This window comes from Leuciscus leuciscus (assembly GCF_965113295.1).
Source record: "Leuciscus leuciscus genome assembly, chromosome: 7".
Taxonomy (NCBI): Eukaryota; Metazoa; Chordata; class Actinopteri; order Cypriniformes; family Leuciscidae; genus Leuciscus; species Leuciscus leuciscus.
This window is the reverse complement of record NC_138731.1, coordinates 20,493,348-20,508,000: the sequence shown is the minus strand read 5'-3', so window position 1 is coordinate 20,508,000 and position 14,653 is coordinate 20,493,348. Positions and strand designations below refer to the sequence as shown.

General features: G+C 38.9%; 2 protein-coding genes across 2 annotated transcripts; both read right to left on the bottom strand.

Annotated features, from left to right (window-relative positions):
* Window positions 1-2,501: 2,501 nt before the first annotated feature.
* LOC309503066 (serine/threonine-protein kinase pim-2-like) lies at window positions 2,502-5,397 on the bottom strand (the record flags this gene model as incomplete). Its single annotated transcript, XM_082175757.1, has 9 exons — window positions 2,502-2,569; window positions 3,015-3,191; window positions 3,382-3,763; window positions 3,854-3,904; window positions 4,058-4,152; window positions 4,228-4,296; window positions 4,697-4,868; window positions 5,021-5,088; window positions 5,208-5,397. 9 exons carry the CDS (start codon window positions 5,395-5,397, stop codon window positions 2,502-2,504), a joined length of 1,272 nt encoding a protein of 423 aa, XP_082031883.1.
* A 5,283-nt stretch (window positions 5,398-10,680) lies between these two features.
* Window positions 10,681-12,990, bottom strand: LOC309503065 (zinc finger MYM-type protein 1; the record flags this gene model as incomplete). Its single annotated transcript, XM_082175756.1, has 1 exon — window positions 10,681-12,990. One exon carries the CDS (start codon window positions 12,988-12,990, stop codon window positions 10,681-10,683), a length of 2,310 nt encoding a protein of 769 aa, XP_082031882.1.
* Window positions 12,991-14,653: the final 1,663 nt, after the last annotated feature.

The window sequence follows — 14,653 nt, the reverse complement described above, 5'->3', positions numbered from 1 at the left end:
CTTGCCCCAAATTGTCCCATTCACCAAAATATATCTTCCCTCTGTGTCTGAGATCTGATCAATTCATTCAAAAGATATATGTTTATGAAATAAAATTGCAACTCCTCTACTGTTTGATTTAAAAGATGAAAAGAAAATCTGTCCAACCCAGTCTTTCTTCAATTTAAGATGTTCTTCAGGTAAAAGGTGAGTTTCTTGTAATAAGGCTATTCCCACTTTCTCTCTCTTGAGAGCTGTGAGTATTCTTTTCCTTTTAATAGAGTGTCCTATACCCTTAACATTCCATGTAATTAATTTGAATGATTTATCCATAATAGTCTTTTTAAAGAAAAAATAAAGAAAATACTCTTGCAACCCTTCAGACTTACATGGCATGTAGAATCGATCAAATAAAAACAACAAGAGAACAGAGAAAAAAAAAGAAAAAAAACATTAAACACACACAAAACCCACCCACTCACATACATATAAACTAACAACAAAAAGAGTTTCATCTGCACCACCCAATTGTCGGGTGATATCTATTGGTGACTGTTGTTTTGTCTAAGAATTAGGGTCAATGTAACCAAATATATAGGATACATATCCTGATGCAGCAAGTAGAGTGTCCCCCTCCCCCATTCATAATAGTTTCTATAATAACCAAACAGTTGTTTTCTGCCATATATCTTAAGCTTGTTCAGCCTCAAAAAACAAACATAGCGTTCCCAATGCAACAAATTGCTTGAACCTTTAAATAAACACCTTTTATTTAATAATAATAATAATAAATAAACAAAACAAAAAATATAAACAAAAATAATGTTCAAGAACTTAGTATTCTTAAATAACCAAGTAAGCTATAGGCTAACCGAAACAATGTCCAAGCCATTGTATTTTCTAATCATACCTCGAGTATGCAGTTCAATGTTCAAGGTGGATTCTCATTAGTCTGACTACGTCAGACTTCCTACTTCCGCTAATTTCATTTCGCTCCTGTAGTCATCTTCTTCTTCTTCTTTTTGTTCCATGGCCGTTGACTCCTTAGGAGTATTACCGCCACCTACTGTTTACTTAGTACATATGGTTGATGGATCTGATTTGCGAAAAAAAAAAAAAAAAAAAAAAACATCCCTTAGGATCAGAGCCCACTTTCAGCTGGCGCTGCGTGTTCAGCTCCTCCAGCTTACACATTAAGCTCTTCACCTCCAAGATGATCAGATCTATACTTTCTCCTCTTATAGTCTAAATCCGGTGATCTAGTCCTGTAACCTCTAAAAAAGTTATTACTTCCTTAATCCTCTGACTATTACTCAAAACCTTTCCCAATATATCCATAATGCCCACTGGTCTGTTCTTTATATTAATAAAAAGGTCTCTACGCTGTTCTTCATATTTACTACATTTTAAAAACACATGTTCTACTGTTTCAACAACACCACATTCATCACACATACCATTCCCATGCTTTCCCATTAATGCCAGAGTTGAATGTAACCCTGTATGACCCATCCTTAGTCTAGAAATCATTACCTCTTCCTTTCTATGCCTTCCATAATACAATTCTTTTCCCGCTACAGATTTTACAATACTATAGTACCACCTACCTGTACTGCTACTTTCCCATCTTTGTTGCCACTTTCCTATTATTTCTCTATTAATTATTGATCTAACTTAATTTCTTCCTAAAAGTATCTTTACTTCTATCAAGTCTTTTTTTAACGCTTCTTTTGCTAATTTATCCGCTATTTCGTTTCCTACAATCCCAATATGTGCCGGCACCCAACAAAAGTATACAATTATACCCTCAGTATTCAGCCTATATAATAATGTATAAATTTCTAGTAGGCTCCTGTAGTCAGTCTGAGATAGCAGCCTATCTTTCAGTTTTCCTCCGGCCTGAAAACAGCCGGGCCAATCAACGAACAGAGGGCGGGCTGAGAGCCGTGACGTAGACGCTGATTGTACCGTGGATGCGTAGATTTACTTCACATAATCTGCAAAAGTCGTTCACAGCCATGTTCACTCCGGTATTTCGCTCGATGGTTTAGTTTTTGCATCATACATGCGTTTACAGTGGAAGTTAGATGCGGCTGAGCATGCGCATAACACACGCCATAACCAAACGTTATGTGATTGGCTTACGGGTAACCAATGATTTTAAACTTCAGACAAGCGCCCCCCCGCGAGAGAGAAAACACTTCTCTATTATGCCCTTCCAGACTCTGTATACGAAGCAAAGTGAAGTAGCAGAGTCTGGTATTACCAGGCTAGATTCTCATAAGCAGCTTTATATAATCCCTTTTCTTCCAGTTGTTTTATTGCTGGAGCTGGAGTTGGGAAGATTGTTGTAGTCCCGTCATTGTTGAAAACTTTTAGTTTAGCAGGAGCCAGAATGTGCGTTCTGATGTCCTGGGCCTTTAACTGTACTCTGATAGGCTTGTACAGAGATCTTTGTTGTCTCACCTTGAAGGAAAAGTCGTGATCAAAATAAATCCGTGTGTCCTTTAGCGTTACTTCCTTCACCGGAACTCCCCAGGAAGTGAGGGAGAGGAATTCTGACGTCGCTCTTCATCTCTTATCCTGTGACCTGAAACAAACAAACAAAAAAGGTTACAGTCATAGATTACAATTAGAAGAAAACATTGTTAAAATCTTTAAAATGAAAAGTGAATATAATCTTCAAAATCATTTGCAGCTGATCTTAGGCTCATTACCTTAAACCAGTCATGTCGAAGGATTTTCCTCAGATAAATCCGTTGACTTGGGCTTTTCTTGAGGAGGGATTGCATCAGGAGGCAGCAATCTGTGCAGAACGATAGAAGCGAGTCAGATTATTACCTTAAACTTTAATTAAGCTTTAAGATTCGACTATTCTATAAAGTACGGTCAGAAAATCTGAAAAAATGCTTGTATTATCCAATATCTATCTTCTATACAGCCACTTGGCTCAGGTGTTACTTTTTCGTACTTTCTTTGTTTTGTATGATTTAAATTACAGTTGGTCTTCTTTGTTGTGATGAACGCCATCTTACCGTTTGACAAGCCAGGATCAGACCAGATGTCATCTTCAATCATTTGCCTGTCTTTTGGTCCAGGAAAGCGTCCACACACCAGCAGGAATAAGAGCACTCCCAGAGACCACACGGTAGCTGGTTTCCCGTGGTACTTCCCCTCTGTATAGTGCTCAGGTGGGCGGTAGGATATGGTGCCTGTAGAAAAAAGATTTGTCTGATGAGTAAGAACCATAGCATGAAATACCATAGCATGTGGTAAAAACATCTGGTGTTTTTCATTTAAAAAAACGCTGCCTCAAATGTGAGATATGGTTTAATATGATACCAATTGAACTAGTCACTAGAACTTAAGTCCCAAACTACAGGTTTGATTCATAATTCATACCAGAGAATCTTTCATAGCCAGCTTCCTGCAGGAGATCCCCGCACCCGAAGTCGATCAGCTTGACCTCAAGCGTTTCTGTGTTGATCAGCAGGTTCTCCAGCTTAACGTCGCGGTGAAACACTCCCCGCCGACAGCACATATGAGCCGCCGTTGTTGCCTGTGCCATGATACGCCGCGCTGTGTCCTCATCTAGGATGCGTTCGTGATGCCTTCGGGAAAAATGCCACAGATCCTCACAGGATGAGGGACGCTCCAAGACCATGATGTATTGGTCAGGCTGGTCCTGCCAGTCCAGCAACTCAATGATCTCTGACACTTTGGGGCCCCCATTAGCCAGGATTAATAGGCCGACCTCTAATGGGAAGGGTGCGGGATGTCCAGGCTGGAAGAAAGATCATTATTATATGAAGATGTTGTCATTATGTTTACATATTTTAATTTGAAAACAACATAGCGAGTGTAGGCTACTTACAATGTTGATGTATTTCAGGTTCTGCGGCTTTCTGACAATTTTCACTGCCACCTGATCAACGAAAAAACCAAAAAACCTTGTTACATTTCTAACATGTCAAATGCAGTAAATACTGTAGTGGAAAAATATACACAAAAAGACTTGAAATGGATGTAGTGAGACAAAATAATTTGCTGACTAAATATTGTAAGAAAATGATGATACCTCAAGGCCATCCTCCAAGCGTTTCCCTGCATAGACAGAGCCGTATGCTCCCTCACCAATCATTCTGCCCATCTCATACCGGCTCAGGATGTTGTCTGCAAAAAGATGATTCAATTTAGTTGCATGGACAGCAGTGAGTTTAATGTTTGAGGTCATGGCCGTAAACTCACCCTCGGTTGTCTCGTCCACTCTGTTGTTGGGACCTGGAGCTGGACTGACTGAACTGTGATGGACTGGAGCTGGAGGGGTTTAGAGCAAGGGATATCATCAGTTTAAATGCAATCAAAAAATATTAAACACTGCATAGTCATATTATGGTGATTCTTCAGTTACTACATGCATTCTTAAAAAAAAAAAGAGTTCTGTTTAAATATTTAAGACATGTCCTGGAAAATATCATAACTTTGATCAAACTTTGGGATTTTGATATAGGTGTGAATTTGTAACATAATTATGGTCATTAATGGCACTTCATCCAATGGGAACAGAAAAATTCCCTTAATTAATTAAGTTCCCATGAATGACACGTTTCCATTAATGGATACTCATATCTAGCTGAAAATGATGTAGACTTTATGATGTACAGAGCGCACTAATAAACAGAGCATTTACACATTGTCAACTGGTCATTGGATTTACCCTCAGCGTGTCTCTCACTACCGGTTGCAGTGGTCTGATCCTCCACTATCTGACCCTGACCTAAGCCACTCCAGTGAAGAGAGAGATGCTCTCCAGAACTCCAGAGAAGAGAGGTCAGATCTACAGACCTATTCTGGCTCTCCTGACTAGCACTTTCCTCACTGCTAATAGGCTGATGATATACATAGAGCACATAGAAGAGATTTGACCCTGATTTCTTTCCATATCACAATAAACATTTAAAACAAATGCACAAAAAGGTGTCAAAATCATCCAAATATTAATATATATTCAAATTCATTTGTAGCTTATTAGGGCCAATACCTCAAACCAATTCCGGAAATGTGCTGGACTGCGGTGGCCTGGAGCTGGAGGGGTTTGAACCTGCTGATCTGCAGGAGGAAGAACTTCAAAAATTATATTTTGATATAATATGGTGTGGTCAAATATGGTAATAAATGACACTCCAGTGATATTCTCCAATGGTCATTTGTTTGACCCTCAGACTTACCCATCCTCGTCCTCTTTCTCATTGGCATCTCATCTTCAGTGCTCTGATGGGAGTCGTGCACCTGCTCAAGCTGTCTCTTCAGCGCCGGACCTCTGCGAGAGGGTTGAGAGGAAGTGGACGGACGTCCATCATCTGGGCTCTGCTCCCTGTGGGCCGGACCTGTGGGCACAGAAACATGTGGGCCTGGCATCCTTCAAAGTGCAATAAAAAAATACAAATACAATACAAAATACAATACAATGCTCCTCAGAAATACCCCTCCCCCCAAAATTAATTAATTAATTAAATAAAACTCCAAACTCCCTCTAAAACAAGAAAAGAACAATCAAATGAAAGAGTCCTCAGAAATAATATGAAGTTTTAAAAAATACAACGATGGCGGATATGTAATCCGATCTCCTTCTTCTAGAACAAAAGTCTCCTCTCTGAAATCCTCCGAACAGCTTCAAAATCTCAAGATCAGCGCAGAAAGTAGTCAGCAAAAGTGTCCTCTCTGAAATCCTCCGAACAGCTTCACAATCTCAAGATCAGCGCAGAAAATAGTCAGCAAAAGTCTCTGAATTCGTCTCGTCTAGTGTCAACCAGCAGAAAGCGATCAAAGTGTTGACATGTGCAGACAGAATTCATAAGACGCGTCCCCGTCGCCATAGCAACTTAAATTCGAATCACTCATGCACGCACGCGCACCCGAAGTCGCGTGCGTGAGCAGAGCGCGTGAGCGCACATCGAATCTGCAAACAAACCGAATCTGTTCATGCAGGACTGAATGTAATTATTAAATAACCATTTAACAAGTGATATTATGATGTATAATTACTGCTTTGCTACAAAATGGAAGTTTAAAATTCAACCGTTAAAGCATGAAATAAGGTACCACGAATCAGTGAATTTGAGGTTGATGTGGCTATATTATCAGTAATAAAATAATCATTACAAAATTTAATCGTAAAAAAAAGGACATTTATGTCAATTCGATTCAGAGATGAGTACTAATGTTGTCCATCAGAGGGAGCCACAGGATAGCAAATCCTTTAAGATCACAGTTAATAATAAAGTTATAAAGCTAACTTTGTTTTAAATGGTTGATATAAAAACTTTTAGATTGTTAGATTTATTCAGATATACAGAAAAAGAAATGTACATATAATGAATATGTAATATAGTGTCTAATGTAATTGTCTAATGAGTTTATTGAATGACTTTTATGAGGTAAATGTAACATTGCTCTCAAGCTTTCTTAGTTTGAGTGATTACACGAGACATGATTCGTTTATTCAGGATAGTTTATTTAGAAATTAGTAAAAAGGAGGGAAAAAAGGTATTCAGTCAATAACCGTTTGAACTGAGGAGCTACAATGAGGTCGAAGGAGCTACAACACGTGACATAAAAAACAAAAACAATATGGTATATGTTTAAATTTGATAATGATATTGACACAATTTGAAATCTGAAACTTTATAACAAAGCACAAAAGCAAATTGCAATGTATTGGATAGAAGGTGCACTAGGGGAGAGCAGGGCACAAAGTAACGCTTTTTGACTTTCTCAGTTGTGTAAATCTACTTAGGGTTCAGAGTATTTATTTTTTTCCCACATGTCTAGTAAAATTATGTGGCTTTGTTTTTTTTTAATACAGTATAGCCTATACACTTTTTTCTTGATATACCCCGAAAGAATGGAAGTGAAATGTGACAACATGCCCATGTGAGGGGTTCATAGTAACATGACCATATGACAGCTTAAAATGCTATTTGATCTAATCAAACAAACATACAAGACAAACTAAAATATTTCCTCAATAAAATACAATTATTAACTTTTTCATATAAAATAATGCCATTTTTAATAATTAAATATAAACTCATTTTTGAGTTTTGACTACGAACGCAGGAAAACACAGCTATACAACCAGTGGCGGATGCAGAACGTAACAGATGGGTGGGCCTGGATTAAGTCGAGGTGGGCCTGAATCTATGGGTGTTCCGAAATCAAGGCTGGGTTTCCCGATAACGGTTGTCTCTTAGCACGCTACGAAGACTCTTGCTGCGCGTCCGGTGTGCGACCCCCTTTAAAGCTCAGCGCCGCGTCGCGCCACGTCTAGGACAACTCTCACCTGAAAATCCGATAACATCAACAATTTTCTGATTTCTGTAAATAAATATAAAACTAAATGTATATTGCAGCACAGGGTGAAGTCCGTATATACAACTGGGCTGCGTTTCCCAAAAGCATCGTAAGCCTTAGAAATTGATCGTAAAAACGATCGTATACACGACTGATCTTAATATTCTGGGCCCGGTTCCCCAAAACGTTCTTATCGCTAAGTAGTTCTTAACCTATTCCTTAACCTCTCTCTTAACGTTATGGCACGATTCCCGACACGTTCGTGCGCTAAGTAGGCTATATCTTCTGTAAGTCACACTTTCGTAAGGTTGGTCTGGACCACGCTTAGCTTTACCTCATCACTGTTGCAGGTATGAAAATAATTCAGAAGTTTTAATACACACAGACAGTTCATTTAGGCTAATTCAAGTGTTTTCATGCAAATAATAAAATTGTCAATCACACTGATTGTTGTTAGAATTTTAATCATATTATTATTATATATTATATTATTAATTTAATAAAAGAGCGCAGTGAAAGCATAGGCTACTGTCAGTTAAGTTCTATTCGGACGCTAATATTGTTTCTCATGGGCTCGTCCGGTATTTTAAACATTTACAGGGGTAAGTCGGTGATTTTAGTGCCGTCCAAATCCATAATATCAGTGTTTTTTCTCGCCAAACCCGCGTAAAAATTCAAAATTCACTGTTTAAATCCTTTTTGATCACTGCCGAGCACCGTACGTGACGTACACTTTTATTACTGAAATGCTTGAAAGTATTTACAAGAACAATATTTCATCGCAGCTCCACCTCAGCGAACAAACATGGGAAAGAGAAGAAAGCACATACAAATTTAAATGGTTATTATGGCAGCAATATATGATACAATTTTAAAATATGTAGGCAATGCTATTATAGGCTATTATAGTTTGGATTACTTTTTATAATATCCCATGAGTCCTAATAAATGCAATTTCAACTATTTCTAAAGTGCTTTTTTATAAAGAACACCGCTTTCTCACATAAACAGCCCCTGCACGAGAGAATAATTGATTCTCGAGCCATCGATATCAGCAGATTCAGCACCATAGCCACGGACAGCACCCGGTAACGTCGCACGTAAGAAGGTATATCTTAAGCGGCTTCCTAAGGTATAGTTCGGGGAACACGCCTAGAAATGGTATACCTTCAGTTAAGTTATACCTTAAGAGTCTTCGTAGCGCGCTAAGAGACAACGTTATCGGGAAACTCAGCCCTGGAGTAATCGTACATCATTAAATAATTAAAAAGGTCAGAAAACAAAACAAAAAAATTGAAATAATTTAATCTAATAATTTTAATCAAAATTAAATGAATGAACAAAAAATAAATAAAAGAAATACTTTAAATCTGTTAAAAATGACATCTTTGTTTCGCTCTATCTCCTCTAAAAGGACATTAATTTCATATTTTTGAAAGGTATCTTTTCTTGTTTTTTTGTTTTGTTTTGTTTTTCAGCCATTTTGTCAGTGCCACCGCCTGTAGTTGCTTTATTATAGACTTGTCTTGATTGCTAATCCACAACAGATGACAATTATTAGGTTAAACGTTCAGAATACGATTCTGTTGTAGAGTGAGGTTATAAGGTTATATTTCAGCACTTCGCGAATGGACAGCGACTCTTAAGTAGCACGTAGAGCGCGTTCTCGCGCGTTCATGTTAAGTGCATTTTTGGGAAACGCTCGTGGAATTGCTGCGAGCGTTCGTAACCTTGCACGTAGAGAGCGCTCTTAAGAGCTAAGATACATCGTTATCGGGAAACCCGGCCCTGAGCCGTTGCTGGGCGCCGCGGACAGACGCCGAAAGGCGCCGCCGGTGTGTATAATGTGTTCGAATTTAAAAAACGTGGCGCGGCGCGGCGCTGAGGGGGTCGGACGCGCAGCACCACGTCTTTTAAATTCGAACACATTATTCTCTATGAGATAAAGTTAAAGTTTAACGATTTTTCGGCGTCTGTTCGCGGAAGCTGCTTAAGATATACCTTCTTACGTGCGACGTTACCCGGTGCTGTCCGTGGCGATGGTGCTGAATTGGTTGATATCGATGGCTCGAGAATCAATTATTCTTTCGAGCAGGGGCTGTTTATGTGAGAAAGCGGTGTTATTAAAGAAGCACTTCAGAAATAGTTGAAATTGCATTTATTAGGACTCATGGGATATTATAAAAAAATTATCCAAACTATAATAGCCTATAATAGCCTAGCCTACATATTTTTAAATTGTATCATATATTGCTGCCATAATAACCATTTCAAATGTGTATGTGCTTTCGTCTCTTTCCCATGTTTGTTCGCTGAGGTGGAGCTGCGATGAAATAGTGTTCTTGGAAATACTTTCCAGCATTTCAGTAATAATAAAAGTGTAGCCTAAATAAGAAGGTTTCGGGAAACGCTGAAACCTTGAGTCCTCTGACGTTACTAGGTGCTGTAGCCATTAAAGAAAACGTATTTAGGTTAATATACTGTATATGTTCAATATTATAATAGGCTATATGTTTTTATTTATTTAATCTATTTTGGTTATGAAAAGTGAACACTGAACAGCATTATAACAGACACTAATCATGGAGGCGCCCGCGCGGTCACTTGCATTGCACGTTAACTGGAGCGCATCTCATCCTAACTTGACGAAACTCCGTGTATGCCTCACACAGACATGAGAAATACATCAAATGCACAAAGCTTGAAATGTCTTTAAACGAAATAATTCAAAACGAAAAAAAATTAAGGTTATAACGTGGTGTTATTCAAAATACGTTTTCCACTTGTCTAGTTCAGGGTGCTTGCAAGAAAAGTTCTCAAAGTGATCATAGCTGAAAGCTGCTCGGAAATACTTTTCTCATTAGAACCATACTGTAACGCAATGAAACATTCAAACTGCTTTATAATGGTAAAAAATAAATAAAAGTTTATTAGCCTACTTATTTTGTAATTTAAATTTAATCTACTGTCAAAACTGAGCTAAATACATAAGCCTATATAACATAGGCTATGGCTACCGAGCCAGGAACATATCATTCACAAAAAGGCAACATTGTGATAGTGCATAGGGAAGATCAATTAGAGAGCACGTAGCTCTAACAAAATAACAAAAAAACAACCACAACATAACACTCTATTCAGTGAACATTTAAAGTAATGACATGTTAACTGAACGTATATTTAGGCCCTGAACAAGAGGCTGAGGTCAACCCCCACGTACACGTTTAGCTTTCTAAAAAAGCAACATTATTTGAGCTCGGAGGCTCAAAGTAGCCTACTTAATAGTCTCATCCTGCTATCAAGCCACAGCCTACATGTAAAGAAAACCATGGCCTATACCTTACCCGGCTACACAAGGCGGAGTCGCCTGGGTTTTGAATTAAAGATGCTTATGATCTCGTCATAATCCAGTGTTTCTGTCAGTTCTCTTTCAAAGGATAACAGGGTCAAATTGTTCAAGCGTTCAGTCACCATTGATGCTCTCAAGCGAGTGTTGATCCTGTGAGTAGCGGAGAAAAGTCTTTCAACACTGCAGGACGTCATGGGTAGTGTGATGATGGCCCTTAACAGACGGTTCATTCCGGGGAAAATATCAGCAGCGCAGGCATCCAACAATTCAATTAGGGAGGGCATTTTGTCTTTGTCAGCTTTGCCCTTGATGAATTGGGTAAAAAAGGCAAATTCCGCATCACAGACTGTTATCCCATACAAGCTGCAAGGAGATTTGATCAGTTCTTGTGTGCCAAAAGTGGTGGATCCTGGGATGAGGGCAGCTGAAGCTCGCATTATTCCGTAGGTGTCGTCTTTAAATCGGCTGTTCAATTCAGCCATCTCGTTATCCAGAATACAGTTCCAGAGTGCTCTCAGATCACCATTATTTTTGATAGCGGATGTTTTTCCCAATGTTGTGGTGACAATAGACTGACTAAACTTTGCAGGCAGCTTTCGCTCACGAGACATTATCAGATCCCAGCATGCTATCTCGTATTTATCCATCAACTCCTCCGTCAATCTGAGAACTTTGTCAAAGTCACCATCTGAATCATCTCGAAAAGTGGCAAGGGTGGCTTTCAATGTTTCAATCAAGGAGATACAGTCTGTCACGCAGATTGCTGGACTTTGCAGCCCCTTTGTGGCAAAATCGCTGCACTGAAACAACTTGCAAAACACAACAAGCATGAAAATGAACTTTTTTGTTTGCATCTGTTGTAATAGGTTATCTGCATCTAGTTTTGTCTGTCCACTTGTCTCAGAATACTCAGCAAGAGTCTCAAGTAACACGTCTAGCATTTCTAAAACTTTATGAACAGATCCTGATTTAGAGCTCCACCGGGTGTCACATGACCTTTCCAGTTCCTTACATGGGCGTTCTGGATGCATTTCCTTCTGAAGTTCCACAAACCGAGCGTGCCTCTGGGCCCCAGTGAAGAAGTTGTGTATCTGATTGATGACAGTGAAAAAAGTACTGACGTGTCCAGATGATTCCGCAGCAGCACAAAGCACTAAATTCAGTCTGTGGGAATTACAGTGTACATACACAGCTTTGGGAAATGTCTCTTTCAAGATAGATTGAACGCCGCCTCTGTGCCCAGACATGACCGATGCCCCATCAAAACAGAACCCGACACAGAGAGAAGGGTCCAAACCAAGTGGTTCTAGAATTTCAAGGATCCTCTGCGATATTCCTTGAGCAGACAGGTCAGCTGTTTTGACAAAGCCCAGCGCTCGTTCTTTGATTGTCCCACTATGGATAAATCGAACACAGACAGCAACTAGCTCGCGTTTCGAAACATCTTTAAACTCATCTGCAAGTATGGCAAAATATGTGGGCCTAGGCTGTTCTTGCATCTCCGTTTTTATCTTCCTGAGTAGAAGTGAAGCGGCAGCCTCAAGCAGCTCGTCCTGAATGTGGTGGGACATGAGTGTAGCATTTCGTGGCAGTTCAACAAGTTTTTTTTTTATTTCTGGGTCGTACTTTGATATAAACTCGAATAGCTCCAAAAAATTCCCCTTGTTTAACGCTTCCTGAGTTTCCCGGTGCCCTCTCAGGGGTATCTCCATTTTGGCACACTGCATGACAACATCCAGCACAACTTTGACGTGCTGTCGATTACGTTCAATGAACGAAATGGAATCTCCGTGCATCTGATTTAATACAGTACCGCTGCCTTGTTGCGCATGACTTTGTTTGTAGGAGAGTAATTTTACAAGTGCAGAAGCATGTAGCTTGCTAGACTGATGCTTCTCACAGACCTGGCCGATACGTTTCCAATTTTTGAAACCCTCTTTAGTAAAAGTCCCCTCAGTGTGCTGTTCAGGAAAATGCCGACAGGCTTTACAAAAAATCAGGTCTTTCGACTGGCTATATTCAATCCAGTTGAACCTTTCATACCACTTGGCGTTGAAGCTTCGATGTTTCCCATCAATTAAGGTACTCGGGAATGCCTGTAGATGAGGTTGGGTAGCAGGTTCCCCCAGAGCTGACAGATCCGACGGTGCAATTAAGTGTAGCAGTGATCGTCGATTAGCCATAGGCAGATCTGCTTGCCGGTTAGCATCAGTGGAGGTCGTCGGTTCGGAGTTAATCTCCGCTCCATTCTCAGAGCCAGTGGTTGTTCCATTACGATCCACAGATTGGTCCTCCAAATAATTATTCATCTCAATACGAGGTTTTTTAAAAAAATGAGTGAGAGTAACTTGTTTTGCCATACTAAAAAATCAAGATACCGTACACTTCTAGCGAATGTTATAACCGTTGGTTGTTCGTCATAGATGGTTCGCGCCAGATTACAATAGAGCGTGCTACGATGTTGCATTGACCAATGATAACATGTCACCAGCACACTTACATTTTAAATAGTTATCAGGCTTACTTATAATTTTACTGTTTTTAACATAACATGTTATAGATGAAATACACCACATAAATTAGTATCCATGTTTAACAATACAGAGTAGTATTTTATTTTATTTTTTATTTCTGATTGGGCGGGCCAGCTGTCAATGTGGGCGGGCCCAGGCCCGTCCAGGCCCGCCCACAGCTCCGCGCCTGTATACAACATACTTCAAAACAAATGAATAATTAGTCATTTCTGAGCATTGACTCTCAGTCTTTATTCACCCTTCTCTCATGTTTCCTCAATAGAATTAAAAAAAGTATAGGATAGAAAAGCATATTTCTAATAGGGGCACGTTGTAACGCGGTGTGACAACATGCCCCACCTGCACAACTGGGATTTAAACCCTGCTAGAGTCTTCTGCTAGTTAGCGAAGCATTAAATAACTAGCCTATATCAAGTCAAGTCAAGTATATTTGTATAGCGCTTTTCACAATACAGATTGTATCAAAGCAGCTTCACAGTATTAAATTAAAATAATACAACAAGGTTTGTTTCAAGTGGAATTTATTGATTGATAAAATTAAATTAAATATCCCCAAAATATCCCCAACTGAGCAAGCCAAAGGCAACAGTGGCAAGGAACCGAAAAACTCCATCAAGTGACCTAATAGTGTCCTAAAACTCCATGAGGTGACCTAATGGAGAAAAAAAAAACCTTGGGAGAACCCAGGCTCAGTCGGGGGCCAGTTCTCCTCTGGCAATTATGAGCAAAAGACCGGATTGTATTTTGAACTGTAAGATCAAAAATATTATATGAATGCCTGGCTGAAGTGAAGAGATGCGACTTTAATCTAGTTTTAAACTGGGAGAGCGAGTCTGAGCAACGAACAATATCAGGAAGACTATTCCAGAGTTTTCGGAATATCAACCGTTAAATAACATGTTGGAGATTAAAATAATATCAGATTTGTCTAATTTTAAATAAACACAAAAAATAGAGATTAAAAATTTACTTAAGAAAGAAATTTACTTTTGCTATGGTTTAATAAATGTCTATAGATATAAAAAAATTACAACAACAAAAAAAGAACGTTGGCGCAATTTTGTCCATAGACATAATAAATACATAGACGCCCTAATTGGCCGCTGGATCGTACGTCAACGGCGCCGCCATACTATGGGGCGCCGTTTGTAAAGCGGGTCATGCTGAAAATAACAGCAACATTTTGTCACATTTAGCTTCAAACAATGTTTAAAAAACTGGTATGAATTTTTGATGGTCACTTTTTACCACATTTACAACAATATTTGTCAACTTAGAGATATTTTAAATAGTTAAATCTAAATATTAAATGTTACACCTAAATGCTAAATCTAAATCTAAATGTTAAATCTAAATCTAAATGTTAAATCTAAATCTAAATGTTAAATCTAAATGTTAAATCTAAATCTAAATGTTAAATCTAAACGTTAAATCTAAA